The sequence below is a fragment of the Vitis vinifera genome, chromosome 5, assembly GCF_030704535.1.
Source record: "Vitis vinifera cultivar Pinot Noir 40024 chromosome 5, ASM3070453v1".
Lineage (NCBI taxonomy): Eukaryota > Viridiplantae > Streptophyta > Magnoliopsida > Vitales > Vitaceae > Vitis > Vitis vinifera.
The window spans coordinates 1,713,648-1,735,000 of NC_081809.1; the positions used below are offsets into that span (position 1 = coordinate 1,713,648).

The 21,353-nt window shown below is 30.8% G+C and overlaps 2 protein-coding genes across 3 annotated transcripts; one reads left to right on the forward strand and one right to left on the reverse strand.

Moving 5' to 3' along the window:
* Positions 1-4,836: 4,836 nt before the first annotated feature.
* Positions 4,837-6,508, forward strand: LOC100249877 (uncharacterized). Of its 2 annotated transcripts, none has more exons than XM_002280764.5 (3): positions 4,837-4,995; positions 5,807-5,845; positions 5,923-6,508. In XM_002280764.5, the coding sequence occupies exons 2-3, from the start codon at positions 5,832-5,834 to the stop codon at positions 6,467-6,469; spliced, it is 561 nt and encodes a 186-aa protein (XP_002280800.1). In that variant the 5' UTR covers positions 4,837-4,995; positions 5,807-5,831; the 3' UTR covers positions 6,470-6,508. The 2 variants fall into 2 exon arrangements, with proteins under 2 accessions (XP_002280800.1, XP_010649484.1); XM_010651182.3 differs by having other exon boundaries at positions 5,810-5,845.
* Positions 6,509-15,643: 9,135 nt separating this feature from the next.
* Positions 15,644-16,405, reverse strand: LOC109122641 (uncharacterized). Its single transcript, XM_019219933.2, has 2 exons — positions 16,355-16,405; positions 15,644-16,277 (listed from the first exon to the last, which is right to left on the reverse strand). The coding sequence occupies exons 1-2, from the start codon at positions 16,366-16,368 to the stop codon at positions 15,863-15,865; spliced, it is 429 nt and encodes a 142-aa protein (XP_019075478.1). The 5' UTR covers positions 16,369-16,405; the 3' UTR covers positions 15,644-15,862.
* Between the last annotated feature and the right edge of the window lie 4,948 nt (positions 16,406-21,353).

Consider the following 21,353-nt stretch of genomic DNA (forward strand, 5'->3'; position numbering starts at 1 on the left):
CTTTCAGAAATCCTCGAAATCTCATCCTCAAGACTTGAACTCACTGTTGAGGAAGGTCTCTCAATATCTCCGTAGTAAAAATTGGGATACAAGGGTTGTTGCTCCTCATGCTACCCATATTTGACCTGAAACCTGAAGAAGACCAGTTCTCCATACCAAAACAGCAAATCCCAAATAAAGAGTCTTCTCGAGCTGGATTTGGTCTCATCCCCTCCAGCTCCTTCCATAGTAAAAGCTCCTCTTTCATGAACTGCAGAAACTTTGGTTCTTTCTAAGACCTCAACAGTCATGAGCTTGATGCACAACCTGAGTTTTTCACCCACGTAATCCCAAACAAGACCAACAACTCACCCACTATCATTGACGGTGGATTTGGAATGACCAAGGTAGATTGAACCTGGTAACCAGACTCAGCAAGCGCCTCCATCAGCTGCGATTTCCCGGTCTGGATTATGGAATGGTCTCGATTTAGTAGGTTTCCTGAATTGAGGCAAAGGACAAGGCACCACAATGGGAACTGAAAACAGGCACATCCACAATATGGGTCCAATTGGGCACTCTGTGGGAGCCTTCTTCCATGTGTCAATCCATGTAGCAGTCCACATGGCACACCCCTAGAGCTGTCCGGATGGTTGCCAAAGTACCCGAAGCCTTCTATCCGGCCATACAGACATGCGGCAAATGGCACTGGACTCCTTAGATGGGCGATGTCTTCCAGCCAACCTTCAAGTCCTCCTTGTTACGAGAAATGATTTCCATTTGACATAAGAATAGCTAATGGGACCTTCTCTCATCCTCACATCTACATTAGTGGACTGTCACACACTGCCCCATACCTTCAACAGATTGAAGTGACGAGCAACTACATCATGATGTAATACCTGAAGGTACCTGCCAACCACCCTAAACTGCAATGATTGCTCTACCACTTACAGGATAGCTGTCATTGCAGTAAAAGTCAAAACCACGAAATTATTGTGATAGAAGTATGATATACCATTCTTCAGTTGACACTACCAACATACCTAAGATAGTAGACTACATATTTTCCTTTATGGATAAGTTGTAGAGGAGGTTGGGGAGAAAAATGTTGTTCAAGTAGTCACTGATAATGAGACAAGTTTTAAAGCAGTTAGTATGTTGTTGATGGAGAAACGAAAACATTTGTTTTGGTCTCCTTGTGCAGCCCACTGTATTAATTTAATGCTTGAAGATATTGCAAGCATGAAGCAAATTAAAAATACATTAGATCAAGCTAAGATGATCACATGATTTATTTATAATAGCGTGAAAGTAGTGAATTTGATGAAAGAGTTCACCAATGATAGAAATCTGTTAAGGCCCGGAATAACTCATTTTGCCACTGAATTCATTTCATTTGAAAGTCTTATACGTTATGAGGCTGATTTGAAGAGAATGTACACAACAAATAAGTGGCGTGAATTCAATAAAGATAGGAACATAAAAAGTCTAAGAGATAAGGTATCCAACCTTATCTTAACTGATTGATTTTGAAAGAAGGCGGGGGAAGTTCAAACAATTATGGAACCTCTCGTCAAAATATTGAAATTGGTTGATCAAGATAAAAAGTCCATAGTATCAATCATTTATGAAGCAATGGATAGAGCTAAATTGGCTATCAAGGCATCGGTCAAGCAATGAGAAAAGTATTGAGAAGTCATTGATAGAAAGTGGGAAGGTCAATTGCACAGCCATTTGCATGCTGCAAGTAATAAAAAAATTATTTATATATTTTTTATTATTTTTTTCAAGTACAAATTATTATAAATCGATTATTATTTAACTTATGCCAACATATTTTTTAAATCCAATGTTTCAATATTCAAAGCATTTCTCCAATCATCCGGAAATTAACGTTGGATTAAAGGAAGTTATCAAGAGATTAGAGCTAAATTTGGATAGACAAGCAAAAGCTATTAACAAGGTATAATAATAGTTTGTGACCTTTAAATAATACATTTTGTATATGTAATGTGCATTAACAAAAAAAAAAATGTTAATGATGTAGGTGAAATTATTTGTTGACGGTAGATGAGAATTTGGAAGTGCACTTACAAAGAAAGCAATAAATCAATCTCTTCTAGGTACTCAATACATTTACATCTATTACAAATAATAAATTATCATCATTTTTTGTTAAATGTATCATAGTGATTAATAAGTATGCATTTTCTTTATTATAGCTGAATAGTGGAACAACTATGGCGACGAAGGTCAACATTTATAAAAAATTGCTGTTAAAATTTTAAGCCAAACTTGTTCTTCATTAGGTTGTGAAAGAAATTGGAGCACATGATCATTGATTCACACAAAGTTGCGCAACTGTTTGGCAATGAAAAAGTTGCATAAGTTAGTTTATGTGCACTACAATATGTGACTTCGAGTTAAGAATTTGATGCAAGAGCAAAACAATGATGATTTATACAATCCAATTGATCTGAATCATATTTTTAATGATGATGATATATTCGATGAGTGGATACGAGAAGGAGAGGAGCCTATTTTATCATCTGATAATTTGGATTGGTTGGATAAAGGTCTTCCCACTAATGAAGAAGGTAGAGAAACAGTTCATGAAGATGATGGTGCCACAAATTGTAGAGTTAGTAGGCGTATAAGTAATGCTACACAAGAAAGAGATGTTGATTCCCACCGTAAAGGTAAGACTCCTAGAAAAATTTCTTCAAATTCTAATAGTGATGATGGTGACAATGAGGGCAGTAGGCGGGGTGGTGGCACTAGTGGGGGCAGTAGAGGAGTTGGTAGCACTGGTGAAGGTACTGGAGGAGATGGTAGCACTGGGGGCGGTTATGTTAGTCAAGTAGATCCTGACATGTCATGGGCACAATGAGGTGAAAATTACTATGCCACGCAAGATACAGATCATGGATATCGACCAAGGATATGGGAACACTGAAAGCATTTGGAAAGACTAACTACATTTCCCAATGATGATGATTATTCTAGTGGGCATGATTATCATAGATCAAATTATCATTGTATCGATGAGCACTTACAGAACTTGGGTGTAAGATCAAGGTCGTATTTCAGAGGGGTAGATGATAGATCATATCACACCTTTAGAGACTGTGATAGCTCTTCTAGCACTTTTAGTAGAAATGATTTTAATCGATTTCCAATGATGCATCCAGAGGGATATTCAAATACTGGAACACAAGCTAGTGATTCATATGGATATGATCAATCTTCTAGTAGCAATAACATTGCTTGTTGAGGTTTTGGATACTATCAATATGGTGTTGATCCCGAACAACCTTCAAAACCATATTTCCCTTATTATGGATCATCAAGCCAATCATCTCAGCCAACATATACCATATCCTCACTACGAGAATTGCCACCCCAATTTGTATACTCGTCGTAGGACTGATGATGATGATTTCGAACCCCCTCGTCATTCAACATGGAATTGATTATTGTATTGTATGTTTGTTAGTAAAAATGTTATTATATTTGAAATAAAATAATTTTCTTTTATTAGCATTATCATAAATAACTTTGAGCAAGTACTTTTATAACTATTTAAATAATGTTAAATGTGAGACAATTTTATTTTATTAATTTTTCGAGCTTATTTAATTGTATATATTTTCTTATGATTTACATAATTTTTTGAATTTTCTAATTAACTTATTTTACGTATCGCTGGATACCAAATTGATACGCCTCAAAACCCTCAGAGTCAGTGATCGATACTGCGACTTTGAACCATGCGTGACGAGGGTTACAACTAAAATGGGAGAAAGTGGGGGCAGTTGGGCATGTTCCATTAATAAGTACAATAAATATTTTCCATTAACATTTTAAGTGTATCTATATTTAGCTCTAATTTTTTTAAAGGGAAAATCAACCTAAATTTTTTAAAGGTAAAATCAACCTAAATTATATCTAAATATTAATGGGGTTCTTATTATTTATAATTTTAAAAATTATTATATTTAATGCATTTAAATATTTATCTGTTTTTTAATATAAGTTGATGAGTGGTGCAGTGGGCATACTCGACAATCACCATTGCAATAATTTTATGGTAATTGTTTATGTTTTCTAAAGTATGCGATAATTTTCACTTAAAGAATCAATAATTTTATAGTAATTATTTATCTTTTCTAACCTAACATTTGCTAATATTTTCACTTATGGAGTGTTTTATGCATACATTTCCATTAATTACAAATTTCAGGGAAAAAAAAATGTTTCTTCTGAACCACAAATTTCAAATATTGTTTTTAGTAAAATATTTTATTCTTTCAGGAAAAAAAATTGTTATTTCATATCACAAATTTCTTATTCTTTTTGTTGGAATATTTTCCATTAATAAGTACAATGAATATATATATATATATATATATATATTAATAAAATATTTTCATTAATTTTAAATCTTCAAGGAAAAAAAAATGTTTCTTTCATACCATAAATTTTAAATCTTGTTTATTGGAATATTTAATGCATTCAAACCCTAAATTTAATAATATTTAAATAATAATAAGATTTGGTGGTAAAATTAAATAAAAATTTAGAAGTATATATAATATATTTGAAAGAAATATTATTAATTTTTTATGAAAAAGTTGTCATTTAGGTAAAAATACTTTTATTAAAATATATTTTATTATATTTTAAATGAAAAATTAAATTAATTTATATAAAATATTTTATTTAAAATTTAACTTTTTAAATTTTATTTAAAATACGTAGTAACAACCTTTTTATTAATATTAATTTATTTAATGATCAAAATAAAGGTGGATAATTAATAATTATTTATATAGGCAGAGGAAAATTGTTCTCATCATTTGTTTATTTTCTTTTATCTCTACTAAATCTAAAAGTCAAAAGGCACACACTTCTCTCACTCGCGCATCAAGAAGGCCTTTTCTGAAGTAGTCCTCCAGGCGACAGAATCCCTACAAAAGCCCTATTTTCCTCTGCCACTCTCAATCCTCGCAGGTACTAATCTAATCATGTTATTATTATTATTTTTGCAACCCCCGTTTGATTCCCAAGAAAATCCATCCCCCATTCGATTTCCGGGAAAATTCATCCTCGTTTGATTTCCGAGAAAATGCATGCAAAACCCCCCAAAGAAAACCATAAAAATTGCTTTTCTTTTGCTCCCTGTGTTTTCTGGATCTGTTTTAGGGGTCTCTTGTGCCATTGGATTTAAATTTCACGAACCCTAAATCCACGATTTTTGAGCCAGGCTGAAAAACACAACCTTTGCCTGCAAATCATGATCAGATGACCAAATAGCATTTTATGTTTTTTTTAAAAAAAAAAAATTGGACAGATTTTGTATCCTGTGCGCGGGCTGGACTGGTAGGAAATATCGGGAAATTTCCCGAAAAATCGGTAAAAGAACCGAAATATCGGCGATTTTTTGAAATTCTCCTCCGGTTGCTCCGGCGTCAGCTCCACTCGCGATTTATCGGTCGAAATATTGACGACTTTGCCGATTTTTTAACGATATTAATGGAAATCGATAATCGGGTTCGAATATCGGGCCCGACCGATATCCGATATTTCGGCAAACAATTTTCCTCGATGTAAATAATTATTAATTTCGATCATCACTATTTACTTTACAGTCCGGGGATTCTCTGGCTTGAACTATGATGCTCATTCATAATTTATGTTCATTTTTTCTTTTCTTTTTTTAATTGAAAATTTATTGTTTTACATAGTGATAATAGCAAATATTTTTTCTTGCCTTTTATCCACTCTTTTTCTTAACTAATTCTCACAAGTTTTTTCTTTACAGCAGCGGCTACAAGACTGTCTCAGATATGGAGGCCCAACAGTATCTATCTTAATTTCAACATTTTTTTACTTTCTTTTATAAATCAATAGAAATTAACATATTACTTTTATTTTCAGGGTTATTCAAGTAAAATCAAGAGAGGAGATAAGAGATGACATTCACTTCGCTGCCCTTGATACCGTTGTGAGTCTCAACTCCCTATACGCTGCCTCCTCATTTCTGGGACTCTCCCTCACCACCATAGGACTACATAGCATTGATGGTCGTCTTGGCTGTGATGCCAATATCAGCACGATCAGGACCTTGATGTTGTTTGAGGTCATTTCCTTCGCATTTTTTCTCACATCATCATTGGTGGCTCATGGCTTGAAGATAATGATCAAACTTGTCAATGCTGCTGAATCAAATGAAGAGTTTAGAAGCCACTTCAATAGAAAGTCTATTCAAAAGGTGATGCTTTGTGCCATCTTTAGCTCAATCTTAGGATGTATTTTTCTAATTCTCTCAATAGTGAACATCCTTGAGATTCGACTAGGAATTTTGAGTTGTAGGAGTCCATCCACGGTCCAAGGAGCGGTTGCTCTTGTTGTTATTGTTACATGTGGTGTTGTTTTCCATGTTGGTATTACTGTCTTGGCGTGTATGACTTTTGGTTTGTATTGACTATTTGGTCACTAATATCCCATCCCTTTTCCGTTCTAAGCTTAGTTTCTTTTAAGTTAAAATTTTCAATAATTGATTGAGCATAATGGTTGATTGAGTTGCTTTGCAGCTAACTTTAGGGGTTGTTGCTTCTCATGAGAGAATTATTAATGGAATAATTCTTTGACTGCCAATGGTAAATCAACCCAAAAGGGTATTTAATTTTTAAGAGTTTTTGATTAATAATAAACAATTTCAAATTTATGTTGTACTTTGTCGTTGGATCTTGAAGTTGCTATTACTTTTCAGTTTGAATTATTTGACAAATGCAATAATTTTATCATGCTATTGCTTTTTATTTTTTTGGTAGAATTTACATACTTCAATTATTTTGGTTTGGTAAGTAAAACGTAGTGTTTGTAGTTAAAGGGCTTCTTTGTCACCTGAGATGTTTGTTTCATTGCTGCAGTAGTATAAAAACTAGGAAAATGGAATGATTCTGATAATTTCATTTTGTTCTAAAAGGTTCCAGGTGGATGCCTTTTTTGGGCAGGATGTTTTTTAATTTTGAAACCTTGGTAATTTCAATTCGAAGTGCTTTAAGGAATTCTTTTTAGTTGTTTTCGATAGTGAAGAAAAATCTTGGGACGCTATAGGCCCAAAAGTATGAAAATTGGATGGTTTGACTTAATACTTGTTCTTCAAATGCTCCAAACTGAGGGTTCAACTTTTTTATTGTGGTATTCGATTTTGGGTGTTATAATTGAGGTGAAAGGAAGTAGATCTGATGTAAAAAAAAAAAAAAAATTGCTTTGGTAGCTAGTATTGAGAAATAGACCAGGCTACATGATTTCATGCACTTCATCTTTCATTTAGTGAAGGATTGGTTGTTCTTGTCTTGTTTAGTGGCACTGAAACAAAAGTATTGCACTGCCAAACTCTCACACCCCAGTTTTTGCGCCTATGCCTGTTGGTCCTACTTATCAAATACACTAGCATATGAAGCAAGCCAGAACCTACAAGTGTACATCTAAACTGCTAAACAAATGGAATGAAGTGTTTTCTTTTGTTACAGGCGCAAAATTTGTGTTCATTTTTTTCTCTGGCTTTGGTAGCTAGTATAAGGTTTCTCTCTGACTTTAGCCTTTCTGTCTTCATGATTGTGTTCTTCCAAATCAACTTGAGAAGTTTCAAGAGCATACTTCTTACCAGATGCAGTATTAGATCCAAGTTCAAGAGCCCTATCAATGAGATCCTCAAGTTGTGGATTGACAGAAGAAACATGTATTCCAGAAATATCATCTATATGCTCACTATCATTTCCATTCAACATATTCCTCTCTTCAAGAGGAACTTCAGGCAAATTGATGGATCCAACATTGGAGGTGGTCAATTCATTATGAGCAGAACTAATTTCAGACAAACCTATTTTACAAAAAAATTGCAAGCTAAATAATTCAGAGTGCAGATATGCTGTTCACTCCTACCTTAAGACACAATAAAATGAAATAATACCAAAAGAATATTGAAAGATGACCAACTTACAGTGAAACATCCTGCTTGGCTCAAAGTAAGAGGGGGTACTGGATGTTCAGGCTTGTGGTTCTCGATCACAGTACTTGAAGCTCCATGTAGATCTGCATGGATATACCTAATTCATAATCAAATGAGCAATATCAGAAGAAACAACAGGGATATTAAGATTTCAGATTTTTTTTTTTTTTTTAAAAAAGAGGGATATTAAGACTCCACATTATTGGATCAATTCATATTCCATAATAACAATAATCAGCTGAGGGATAACAGCAAGCTGATAAAAGCTGAAATCATGGAGGTCTATGAATTAGATAAGACACATTTCATAAAATCATATTTCCCTTTAATCCTAAATTCCTAAATCCCATTTCATAACTCAGAGAATTAATAACGTCTACCAATGTACATGATTGACATGAAAAGAGACAAGAAAGTATAACTTAGAATAAACATTTGTGAAGATTAATTCATAAAGCAGAAAAGGCCGCCTCCCCTGATGTTAATAGGAGAAACAGGTCTATTAAATCTCAAATTGCAGAGGTATGGGAATAAGTTACGTGAGTGTGACTGAGGTGGTTTCCACAAAGTAAATAGATGAAGAAGAAATTACCTGGCATTAGAAAGATAACTAAAACCTGTAAGCTTCAGAAATACTTTCACCAAAATGCTGATGACTGTATTACAATAAGTTGGAAATTCTAAGTCTTTACACAACTCTTTTGAGTCTTCTCATTCAAAGAAAGTGTCCAATAAAAAATAAAAAATAAAAAATAAAATAAAATACCAAACTAAAATAAAATAAGTACTACAACAACAGACAAAAAACAAAACCAAATAATAGACGATCACTTAACAATATTTAATGAATATGCACAATAAATCTTTTTATTGGTTTAAAACTTCAATATTAATTTGCCAAGCAGATGCCCTGAACTCATCTGATAATGAGGCATTAGTTGCTCATAAAATCAGAACAATTTCTGTTGAACCTATAGATCCCTTTCTAACATTTTTGTTTTCATATAAGTGAAGAAATTTACGATGGTTCATGTTTGAGTCTGATGTCTTTGAGTTGTGCCTGGCGAAATGGTTATGCTGCTTGTTACCATGCCTTCTAAATCTCTAAAACTTGTGATATCTTGTGTAATGTAACAAGGGCAAGGATGTGAGCATTGAGAACATGCATCAAGGTTTCACTCATGTCTTCGAGTCAACCTTCGAGAGTGTGGAAGGCATTGCAGAGTATGTGTCTCATCCAGCCCATGTCGAATTCTCAAATCTGTTCCTGCTCCACCTGGAGAAAGTCATTGTTTTCGACTACAAGCCCATTACAGTCCATCTCTGAATCAAAAGGCCAATGACAATTATCAATTATCCGGCCAGTTTAATCTTGTAATAAAGTTAATTTGCCATATGAGCAAACTGGATTCAGGTTTTGTTGAACCCTTCAAATCCCAGTTTAAAAAAATGCAGACTTGGAATTGTGGATTTTGAATTTTTTTGAGCTAATTTCTTTAGTGAATGTTGAAGTTGATGGTCTTGTTTGATGATGTGAATTTGAAGTATTAACTGGAAGCTGGTTGGGTGTGAGTGGACCTTTGAGTTCCTTCCAAAGGTGGGTGTGAGTTTCTCTTGAAATTTCTTGTAAACGGAGCTTCAATTTCTCTTTAGATCACACTCTCCTCACTGTCAGTCAGGGCAACCTGTTAAAGATGAAGTGTATAGATTGTGGCAAAAGCTCTTCCAAATGCTAATCCATTAGCCAAATACACTTTGCGACTTCTACTTATGACTCATGTTTTGCTTTCTGACTAAAAAGAAGCAAAATATTATGCCAAACTGACTTTAAATTCAATACTTAGCAAAAGGGTGCCAAAATGTGCTGTGTAAGGACCATACTAGGCAAATGGTAGATTTATTAAACAATTACTCATACATAAATAAGATGAGAAAAGTTGTCTACTAGGTCTCATTATTCAATCATTTATATGAACTAAAATCTGATAAATCTTGACTCCATTTTATACCACTTTTGACCCTAATAACAAAATGACATGTGTAAAGTGCATGTCATTAAAATTTTTACAAAAACTTATTAAATAGGTAAAAATGATGTGAGAAATACTCACATGCATTTTATACATATCTAAATATTACAACTTTTTTATGATTTATTATTAAATATCAAATATAATTTGTTATTTAATGAATTGTTTAACTCTATCTAAAAAAAGAAAATCCTATCAACTACCCTTATACTCTCATTATTCATATATACAAAAAGGGATACTAATTTAATTTGAAAATTAAATAGTTTCAACTACCATATTACAAAATATTTGTTTTAATAAATCAAATTTGAAGATCAAATTTGAAACATTTTGAGGGAGAAAATTTAAAATTTGTATTCTATGAAGAAGATGAAAGATTTCAAGTATCAAATGTATTATTTGATATTTTTTATTTAGAGTTTTTTTGTATATCTTTTAACTTAGAGTTTTTTGTTCCATTTTCATTTGGATTGCTGATTGTTGGCTTTTTGGTTTATTGTTTGGGGCTCTCGGTGTCCTTGTGGGATTAAGACCCATAGATTCTAAATTTTGGGAGTAATGTCTCAATTTTCTTTTTATTTTTATTTTTTTTGCGTAAAGATTTCACTTTGGATGCTAGCTTTACTCTTCTTTAAATCTAGGCGTGTTCCAAGTAAGTTGCACACTCTCAAAGTGGAAATATTCGCATAGGTTAGAAAAGATAAATAATTACTATGAAACATTTTTTTTTCTTCCTAAAAGAATGAAATATTCCACTAAAACAATATTTAAAATTTGTGATTCGAAAGAAATATTTTTTTCCTTGAAATTTGTAATTAATGAAATGCATGCATAAAGCACACTCCCTAAGTGAAAATATTTACATAGGTTAAAAAAGATAAATAATTACTATAAAATATTTTTTTTCCTAAAAGAATGAAATATTCCACTAAAACAATATTTGAAATTTGTGATTCAGAAGAAACATTTTTTTTTTTCTGAAATTTGTAATTAATGGAAATGCACCCAAAAAGCACAAGAAAAAAAAAACTATGAAACACATTTTTTTTCCTGAAAGAATGAAATGTTCCACTAAAATAATATTTTTTAATATTATTCAATATTTTTTAATTTTTATAAAAGAATTCATCATATTATATAATTGGATGTTGTAAAGAACTAAAACTTCTGTGTTGCATTTGATTATTTTATTTTTTTTGGCATGGGAGTTGATCGGTTGGTAGCCACATAGCAAGTTTTTTTTTTATTTTTTATTCACAACCCTAACATGTGGCAAAATGCTATTGGTGGAGGATTGGAGGTATGGTACCGAAAAGCATATATGGGTACCAAAGCATGACCTAAAAAGCATGACCTGAAAAGCATATGCCAAAAAAAATACCATTGGTGGAGGATTGGAGGTATGGTACCGAAAAACATATATGGGTACCAAAGCATGACCCATAAAGCATGACCCGAAAAGCATATGCCAAAAAAACATGTTTCCTTTGTTTTTGACTTTTTTTCCACTGTTTAGAGAACAAAATGAGTTATTCTTTGTGTTTCCAATCCTTCGTTCTCACATTCCTTGTTGTCACCTGTGAAATAATCCTCCTCTGCCTCATCTTCTCTCGTTCCAGCCCTTCCATCAACATTAGAGAGTATCTTATTTCCCTTGTTTCCATTAGTCTCCTCATCTTCCTCGCCTCAATCACTCGCAAAATCCGATTTGCTTCTATCAACGCCATCATCAATCCTAGTTTCTATTATCAAATTCTTTAAAGATCAATAGTAACCTTCTGCTGTAAGCTTTAAACATCATTTCTTTTTTTTTTTTTCTTTTTTTTTCTATATAATGTTTTGTTTCTTCATTTTTTCGTTTTTTTTAATTGAAAATTTATTGTTTACATAGTTGATAATAGAAAAAGATTTTTTCTTCCCTTTTATCCACTCCATTTCTTAATTAATTCTCACAAGCTTTTTCTTTACAGCACCGGTCACAAGAATTCCAACCCTATCAAATATGGAGCCCCAACGGTATTTATATTAATTTCAACATTCTTTTATTTTCCTTTATAAATCAGTATAAATTAACATATTACTTTTATTTTCAGAGTTATTCAAATAAAATCAAGAGAGGAGTTAAGAGATGAGATCCACCTCGTCGCCCTTGATAGCATTGTGAGTCTTACACAGGGCCTCGATAACATTGTGAGTCTCAACTTCTTGTGTGTTGCCTCTTCATTTTTGGGACTCTCCCTTACCACTATAGGGTTGCGTAGCATGGATGGTCATCTTGACTGCGATCCCAATATAAACACGATCAAGAGCTTGATGTTATTTGAGGTCATTTCCTTCGCCTTTTTTCTCACATCATCATTGGTGGCTTATGACTTGAAGATAATGATCAGTCTCGTCAATGCTGCAGAATTAAATGAAGAGTTTAGAAGCCACTTCAACAGAAAATCTATTCGAAAAGTGATGCTTTGTGTCATCTTCAGCTCAATCTTGGGATGTCTTTTTCTAATTCTCTCAATAGTGTATATCCTCCAGATTCGGTTAGGAATTTTGAGTCGTAAGAGTCCATCTACAGTCTAATGAGTGGTTGCTCTTGTTATTATTATTAGTTGTGGTGTTATTTTCCATGTTGCTATTACTATCTCGGCGTTTTTATATGTATGATTTTTGGTTTATATTAGTATGTATGAAACATTATTAATGTATTTAATTAGAATATGAGTATTTAGGTTTGTTTGTTTTCATCTACTGATATGTATGACATATTATGAATGTGTTTAATTATAATATGACTATTTGGTCACTAATATCCCATCCCTTTTTCATTCTGAGCTTAGTTTCTTTTAAGTTAAAATTTTCAATAATTGATTGAATATAATGGTTGATTGAGTAGAATATTGTATGGTTGTGAATTATTATTACTTTTGCTCTTTCAGCTGCCCGACCGCCTCAAGGTCATTGTTTAGTGACATTTCCTATATTTTATTTTATATATTTTGAAATATTCACATAGGTTAGAAAAGATAAATAATTATTATAAAACACATTTTTTTTCCTAAAAGAATGAAATATTTCACTAAAACAATATTTGAAATTTCTGATTCGGAAAAAACATTTTTTTTTCCTGAAATTTGTAATTAATGGAAATGCACGCATAAAGCAAACTCCATAAGTGGAAATATTCGTATAGGTTAGAAAAAACAAATAATTACTATGAAACACATTTCTTTTTCCTGAAAAAAAATGAAATATTCCACTAAAATAATATTTTCTAAAATTATTCAATATTTTTCAATTTTTATAAAAGAATTCATCATATCATATAATTGGATGTTGTAAAGAATTAAAACTTTTATATTGCATTGGATTATTTTATTTTATTTTTGCATGGGAGTTGATAGGTTGGTAACCCACATAGCAAGTTTTTTTTCCTAAAAGAATAAAATATTCCACTAACACAATATTTGAAATTTGTGATTCAGAATAAACATTTTTCTCTTGAAATTTGTAATTAATGGAAATGCACGCATAAAACACATTTCCTAAGTGGAAATATTCACATAGGTTAGAAAAGATAAATAATTATTATAAAACATATTTTTTTCCTAAAAGAATGAAATATTTCATTAAAACAATATTTGAAATTTGTGATTCGGAAGAATCATTTCTTTTTTCCTGAAATTTGTAATTAATGGAAATGCACGCATAAAGCATACTCTATAAGTGGAAATATTCGTATAGGTTAGAAAAAATAATAAAGAATTAAAACTTTTGTGTTGCATTGAATTATTTTATTTTATTTTTGCATGAGAGTTGACCGGTTCGTAACCCACATAGCAAGTTTTTTTTTTCCTAAAAGAATGAAATATTCCACTAAAACAATATTTGAAATTTGTGATTCAGAATAAATATTTTTTTCCTTGAAATTTGTAATTAATGGAAATGCACGCATAAAACACACTCCCTAAGTGAAAATATTTACATAGGTTAGAAAAGATAAATAATTATTATAAAACACATTTTTTTCCTAAAAGAATGAAATATTCCACTAAAATATATTTGAAATTTGTGATTTGGAAGAAGCATTTTTTTTTTCCTAAAAATTTGTAATTAATGGAAATGCACGTATAAAGCATACTCCATAAGTGGAAATATTCGTATAGGTTAGAAAAAAAATAAATAATTACTATGAAACACGTTTTTTTTCTTGAAAAAAATGATATATTCCACTAAAATAATGTTTTCTAAAATTATTCAATATTTTTCAATTTTTATAAAAGAATTCATCATATTGTATAATTGGATGTTGTACAGAATTAAAACTTTTGTTTTGCATTGGATTATATTATTTTATTTTTGTATAGGAGTTGACCAGTTGGTAACCCACATAGCAAGTTTTTTTTTTCCTAAAAGAATGAAATATTCCACTAAAACAATATTTGAAATTTATGATTCCGAATAAGCATTTTTTTCATTGAAATTTGTAATTAATGGAAATGCACGCATAAAGCACACTCCCTAAGTGGAAATATTCACATAGGTTAGAAAAGATAAATAATTATTATAAAACACATTTTTTTCCTAAAAGAATGAAATATTTCACTAAAACAATATTTGAAATTTGTAATTCGGAAAAAGAATTTTTTTTTCCCTAAAATTTGTAATTAATGGAAATGCAATTATTTTATTTTATTTTTGCATGGGAGTTGACCGGTTGGTAACCCACATAGCAAGTTTTTTTTTTACTAAAAGAATGAAATATTCCACTAAAACAATATTTGAAATTTGTGATTCAGAATAAATATTTTTTTCCTTGAAATTTGTAATTAGTGAAAATGCACGCATAAAGCACACTCCCTAAGTAAAAATATTCACATAGGTTAGAAAAGATAAATAATTATTATAAAACACATTTTTTTCCTAAAAGAATGAAATATTCCACTAAAACAATATTTGAAATTTGTGATTCGGAAGAAGCATTTTTTTTTCCTAAAAATTTGTAATTAATGGAAATGCACGCATAAAGCAAACTCCATAAGTGGAAATATTCGTATAGGTTAGAAAAAATAAATAATTACTATGAAACACATTTCTTTTTCCTGAAAAAATGAAATATTCCACTAAAATAATATTTTCTAAAATTATTCAATATTTTTCAATTTTTATAAAAGAATTCATCATATCACATAATTGGATGTTGTAAAGAATTAAAACTTTTGTGTTGCATTGGATTATTTTATTTTATTTTTGCATGGGAGTTGATCGGTTGGTGACCCACATAACAAGTTGTTTTTTTCTAAAAGAATGAAATATTCCACTAACACAATATTTGAAATTTGTGATTTAGGATAAGCATTTTTCTCTTGAAATTTGTAATTAATGGAAATGCACGCATAAAGCACATTCCCAAAGCCTCTCATAAACCCTAAAATCAAACCCTAAACACCAAAAAGAAAGAGATAATTTTATTTTATCAAAGGGATCCTCAGCAAAAATGCTTGTAATTGTCATCAGATTAGATGATCTGCCATCACAGGAACCCACGGAATTACACTAATAACAACAGAAAATTTTTAGTAAAATATTTATTGGGAAAAAGATAAACCCAATGAAAACAAAATAAATTCTCATGTTCTAATTAAACACATTAATAATGTTTCATACATATTAATATAAATCAAAAGTCATACATATAAAAACGCTGAGATAGTAACAGCAGCATGAAAAATAACACCACAAGTAACAATAATAATAAGAGCAACCACTCCTTGGACTGTAGATGGACTCTCACAACTCAAAACCCCTAACTTAATCACTCAAAACCCCTAACTTAATCTGGAGGATGTACACTATTGAGAGAATTAAAAAAAAAACATCCCAAGATCGAGGTGAAGATGGCACAAAGCATCACCTTCCGAATAGACTTTCTGTTGAAGTGGTTCCTAAACTCTTCATTTAACTCCGCAGCATTGATGAGACTGATCATTATCTTCAAGCCATAAGCCACCAACGATGATGCGAGAAAAAAAGCGAAAGAAATGACCTCAAATAACATCAAGTTTCTGATCGTGCTTATATTGGGATTGCAGCCAAAACGACCATCAATGCTCTGCAACTCCATAGTGGTGAGGGAGAGTCCGATAAATGTAAAGGCAGCACACAGGGAGTTGAGATTCACAACGCTGTCGAGGGCGGCCAGGTGGATCTCATCTCTTAACTCCTCTCTTGATTTTACTTGAATAATTCTGAAAATAAAAATAATATATTAATTTATACTAATTTATAAAGGAAAATAAAAGAATATTGAAATTAAGATAAATACCGTTGGGGCTCCATATCTGATATATGGGTTGGAATTCTTCTGGTGCTGTAAAGAAAAAACGTGTGAGAATTAATTAAGAAATGGAATGGATAAAAGGGAAGAAAAAATATTTTCTAGTTGAAAAACGAAAAAATGATATCGGTCGATAAGTCGACGGAAATTTCGGTAATTTTCGAAAATATCGGTATTTTTACCGATTTTTCGGGAAACTTCCCGATATACCAGTCTAGCCCGCGCACAGGATACAAAATCTGTCCATTTTTTTTTTAAAAAAAAAAAGAACATAAGATGCTATTTGGTAATGATTTGCAGGCAAAGGTTGTGTTTTTCAGCCTGGCTCAAAAATCGTGGATTTAGGGTTCGTGAAATTTAAATCCAATGGCACAAAAGCAAAGAGACCCCTAAAACATATCCAGAAAACACGGGGAGAAAAAAAAAAAGGCAATTTTTTTTGGTTTTTCGGGGGGTTTTGCATGGATTTTCTCGGAAATCAAACGAGGATGAATTTTCCAGGAAATCGAATGGGGAATGGGTTTTCTTGGAAATCAAACCGGGGTTGCAAAAAAAAATAATAATAATTAGATTAGTACCTGTGAGGGTTGAGAGCAGAGGAAAATAGGGCTTTTTGCGGGATTCTCTCGTCTGGAGGCAACTTGGGCAAAGGGCTTCTTAATGTCCGAGCGAGAGAAGTGGGTGTGTAGACTGTGTAGAACACTGTGTAGACCCCCATTTGGCAAACATAGGCTGCCAAAAAGTGAGCCCCCAAACATAGGCTGCCAAAAACGTCTGAAACATTGCTTAAAATTTCCCTTTTTTGATTTTATTGATAAATTTGTTGGAGTCACATGTGGGGCAGAGGAGTGGGTATTGGTATCTTTTCACTTCTTGTGCAAGTGCTTTGAGAATAAGGCCATTTTGAGAAGAAATTTCATTTGCTTTTGCAAAGGTAGAAAGCGATGAATACTTGTTATTGTTCAACCAATATCGCAATCATTTATGTGGCAGCACCTAAACCATAAAATTCAAATAGGGGAGGCCCATGAACTGGCATGCTTGAATCAAACATTTTAATTAAATATTATGTCATAATCACTAAAACCCTATGAATTTTCATCAATCTCAAAAAAAAAAAAAAAAAATGAAAAGAATAAGAGTATTTTTATCCAAATCGGATATTTTTTAGGATTAAAAGAAATTGAGGGTTAAATTTATAAAATGAGGATGATATCATGCTTTTAATCAAATAATCTAAATTTTAAGGCTTTGATCAAGCAAAAATGGGCATAGAATATACAAGCAAGAGGAGCTGTAAATATACAATCAGGAAAAAAAAATGTGTTTCATAGTTTTTTTTTTCTTGTGCTTTATGGGTGCATTTCCATTAATTACAAATTTCAGAAAAAAAAAATGCTTCTTCTGAATCACAAATTTCAAATATTGTTTTAGTGGAATATTTCATTCTTTTAGGAAAAAAAAATATTTTATAGTAATTATTTATCTTTTTTAACCTATGTAAATATTTTCACTTAGGGAGTGTGCTTTATGCGTGCATTTCATTAATTACAAATTTCAAGGAAAAAAATATTTCTTCCGAATCACAAATTTTAAATATTGTTTTAGTGGAATATTTCATTCTTTTAGGAAGAAAAAAAAATGTTTCTTCCAAATCACAAATTTCAAATATATTTTTAGTGGAATATTTCATTCTTTAGGAAAAAAATGTGTTTTATAATAATTATTTATCTTTTCTAACCTATGTGAATATTTTCACTTAGGGAGTGTGCTTTATGCGTGCATTTCCATTAATTACAAATTTCAAGGAAAAAAATATTTATTCTGAATCACAAATTTCAAATATTGTTTTAGTGGAATATTTCATTCTTTTAGGAAAAAAAAAAAAAACTTGCTATGTGGGTTACGAACCGGTCAACTCCCATGCAAAAATAAAATAAAATAATTCAATGCAACACAAAAGTTTTAATTCTTTATTATTTTTTCTAACCTATACGAATATTTCCACTTATAGAGTATGCTTTATGCGTGCATTTCCATTAATTACAAATTTCAGGAAAAAAAAAATGATTCTTCCGAATCACAAATTTCAAATATTGTTTTAATGAAATATTTCATTCTTTTAGGAAAAAAATATGTTTTATAATAATTATTTATCTTTTCTAACCTATGTGAATATTTTCACTTAGGGAGTGTGCTTTATGCGTGCATTTCCATTAATTACAAATTTCAAGGAAAAAAATATTTATTCTGAATCACAAATTTCAAATATTGTTTTAGTGGAATATTTCATTCTTTTAGGAAAAAAAAACTTGCTATGTGGGTTACGAACCGGTCAACTCCCATGCAAAAATAAAATAAAATAATTCAATGCAACACAAAAGTTTTAATTCTTTATTATTTTTTCTAACCTATACGAATATTTCCACTTATAGAGTATGCTTTATGCGTGCATTTCCATTAATTACAAATTTCAGAAAAAAAAAATGATTCTTCCGAATCACAAATTTCAAATATTGTTTTAATGAAATATTTCATTCTTTTAGGAAAAAAAATATGTTTTATAATAATTATTTATCTTTTCTAACCTATGTGAATATTTCCACTTAGGAAATGTGTTTTATGCGTGCATTTCCATTAATTACAAATTTCAAGAGAAAAATGTTTATTCTGAATCACAAATTTCAAATATTGTGTTAGTGGAATATTTTATTCTTTTAGGAAAAAAACTTGCTATGTGGGTTACCAACCTATCAACTCCCATGCAAAAATAAAATAAAATAATCCAATGCAATACAAAAGTTTTAATTCTTTACAACATCCAATTATATGATATGATGAATTCTTTTATAAAAATTGAAAAATATTGAATAATTTTAGAAAATATTATTTTAGTGGAATATTTCATTTTTTCAGGAAAAAGAAACGTGTTTCATAGTAATTATTTGTTTTTTCTAACATATACGTATATTTCCACTTATGGAGTTTGCTTTATGCGTGCATTTCCATTAATTACAAATTTCAGGAAAAAAAAATGTTTTTTCCGAATCACAAATTTCAAATATTGTTTTAGTGAAATATTTCATTCTTTTAGGAAAAAAATGTGTTTTATAATAATTATTTATCTTTTCTAACCTATGTGAATATTTCCACTTAGGGAGTGTGCTTTATGCGTGCATTTCTATTAATTACAAATTTCAAGGAAAAAAATGTTTATTCTGAATCACAAATTTCAAATATTGTTTTAGTGGAATATTTCATTCTTTTAGGAAAAAAAAACTTGCTAACATCCAATTATATAATATGATGAATTCTTTTATAAAAATTGAAAAATATTGAATAATTTTAGAAAACATTATTTTAGTGGAATATTTCATTTTTTCAGGAAAAAAAAACGTGTTTCATAGTAATTATTTATTTTTTTCTAACCTATACAAATATTTTCACTGATGGAGTATGCTTTATACGTGCATTTCCATTAATTACAAATTTTTAGGAAAAAAAAATGTTTCTTCCGAATCACAAATTTCAAATATATTTTTAGTGGAATATTTCATTCTTTTAGGAAAAAAATGTGTTTTATAATAATTATTTATCTTTTCTAACCTATGTGAATATTTTCACTTTGGGAGTGTGTTTTATGCGTGCATTTCCATTAATTACAAATTTCAAGGAAAAAAATGTTTATTCTGAATCACAAATTTCAAATATTGTTTTAGTGGAATATTTCATTCTTTTAGGAAAAAAAAACTTGCTATGTGGGTTACCAACCGATCAACTCCCATGCAAAAATAAAATAAAATAATCTAATGCAACACAAAAGTTTTAATTCTTTATTATTTTTTCTAACCTATACGAATATTTCCACTTATGGAGTATGCTTTATGCGTGCATTTCCATTAATTACAAATTTTAGGAAAAAAAAATGCTTCTTCCGAATCACAAATTTCAAATATTGTTTTAGTGAAATATTTCATTCTTTTAGGAAAAAAATATGTTTTATAATAATTATTTATCTTTTCTAACCTATGTGAATATTTCCACTTAGGGAGTGTGCTTTATGCGTGCATTTCCATTAATTACAAATTTCAAATATTGTTTTAGTGGAATATTTCATTCTTTCAGGAAAAAAAATATGTTTCATAGTAATTATTTATTTTTTCTAACATATGCGAATATTTCCACTTAGAGAGTGTGCAGCTTACCTTGAACATGCCTAGATTTAAAGAAGAGTAAAGCTAGCTTCCAAAGTGAAATTTGTACACAAAAAAAAAATGAAAAAATGAAAATTGAGACATTACTCCTAGAATTTAGAATCTATGGGTCTGTTGAGATATTAGGAATGCTTTCCTTATATCATTTTTTCCTTATATCATTTAGTGTTGAGATATTAGGAATGTTTAGATATTAGGAAAGTTGAGATATTATGAATATTGAGATATTATGAATATTGAGATATTAGGAAAGTTGAGATATTAGGATATTAGTTGTTATTTCCTTATATCATTCTTTCCTTGTATCATTATTTCCCATTCTTAGAATGGTGATTACCCTCTATATATACTCTGTACATGAGCAAATGAAAGAAATCAATGAAAAAACTATCATTTATCAATTTAAAGATGGTATCAGAGCCAGGTTATTGAAATCCTGGATATTTTGTCGCTATGGTAGTCCGACAACAATCAACCATCCTAAGACAAGCCCTAATATTGATAAGTCAACCTTCAAATGCACTCAATGCAATAAGACTGATCCCACCAGTCTGGATATCCCACAATTTTAAAGCAATGACTCTTGGTATGACTAGGAAAACAACGAGGAACCGAGGGTTTGAACCATGGACCTTTAGATCATGTTTAGGCTATCACCACTTTGTTATTAATGATAATGATCGTGATCAACGGAAGAAGGATTCCAAGAAAACCTCGACTACAACTGTTGCTGAAATAAAAACAAAGGCTAATGTTGCTGAGAAAGCCTCTGC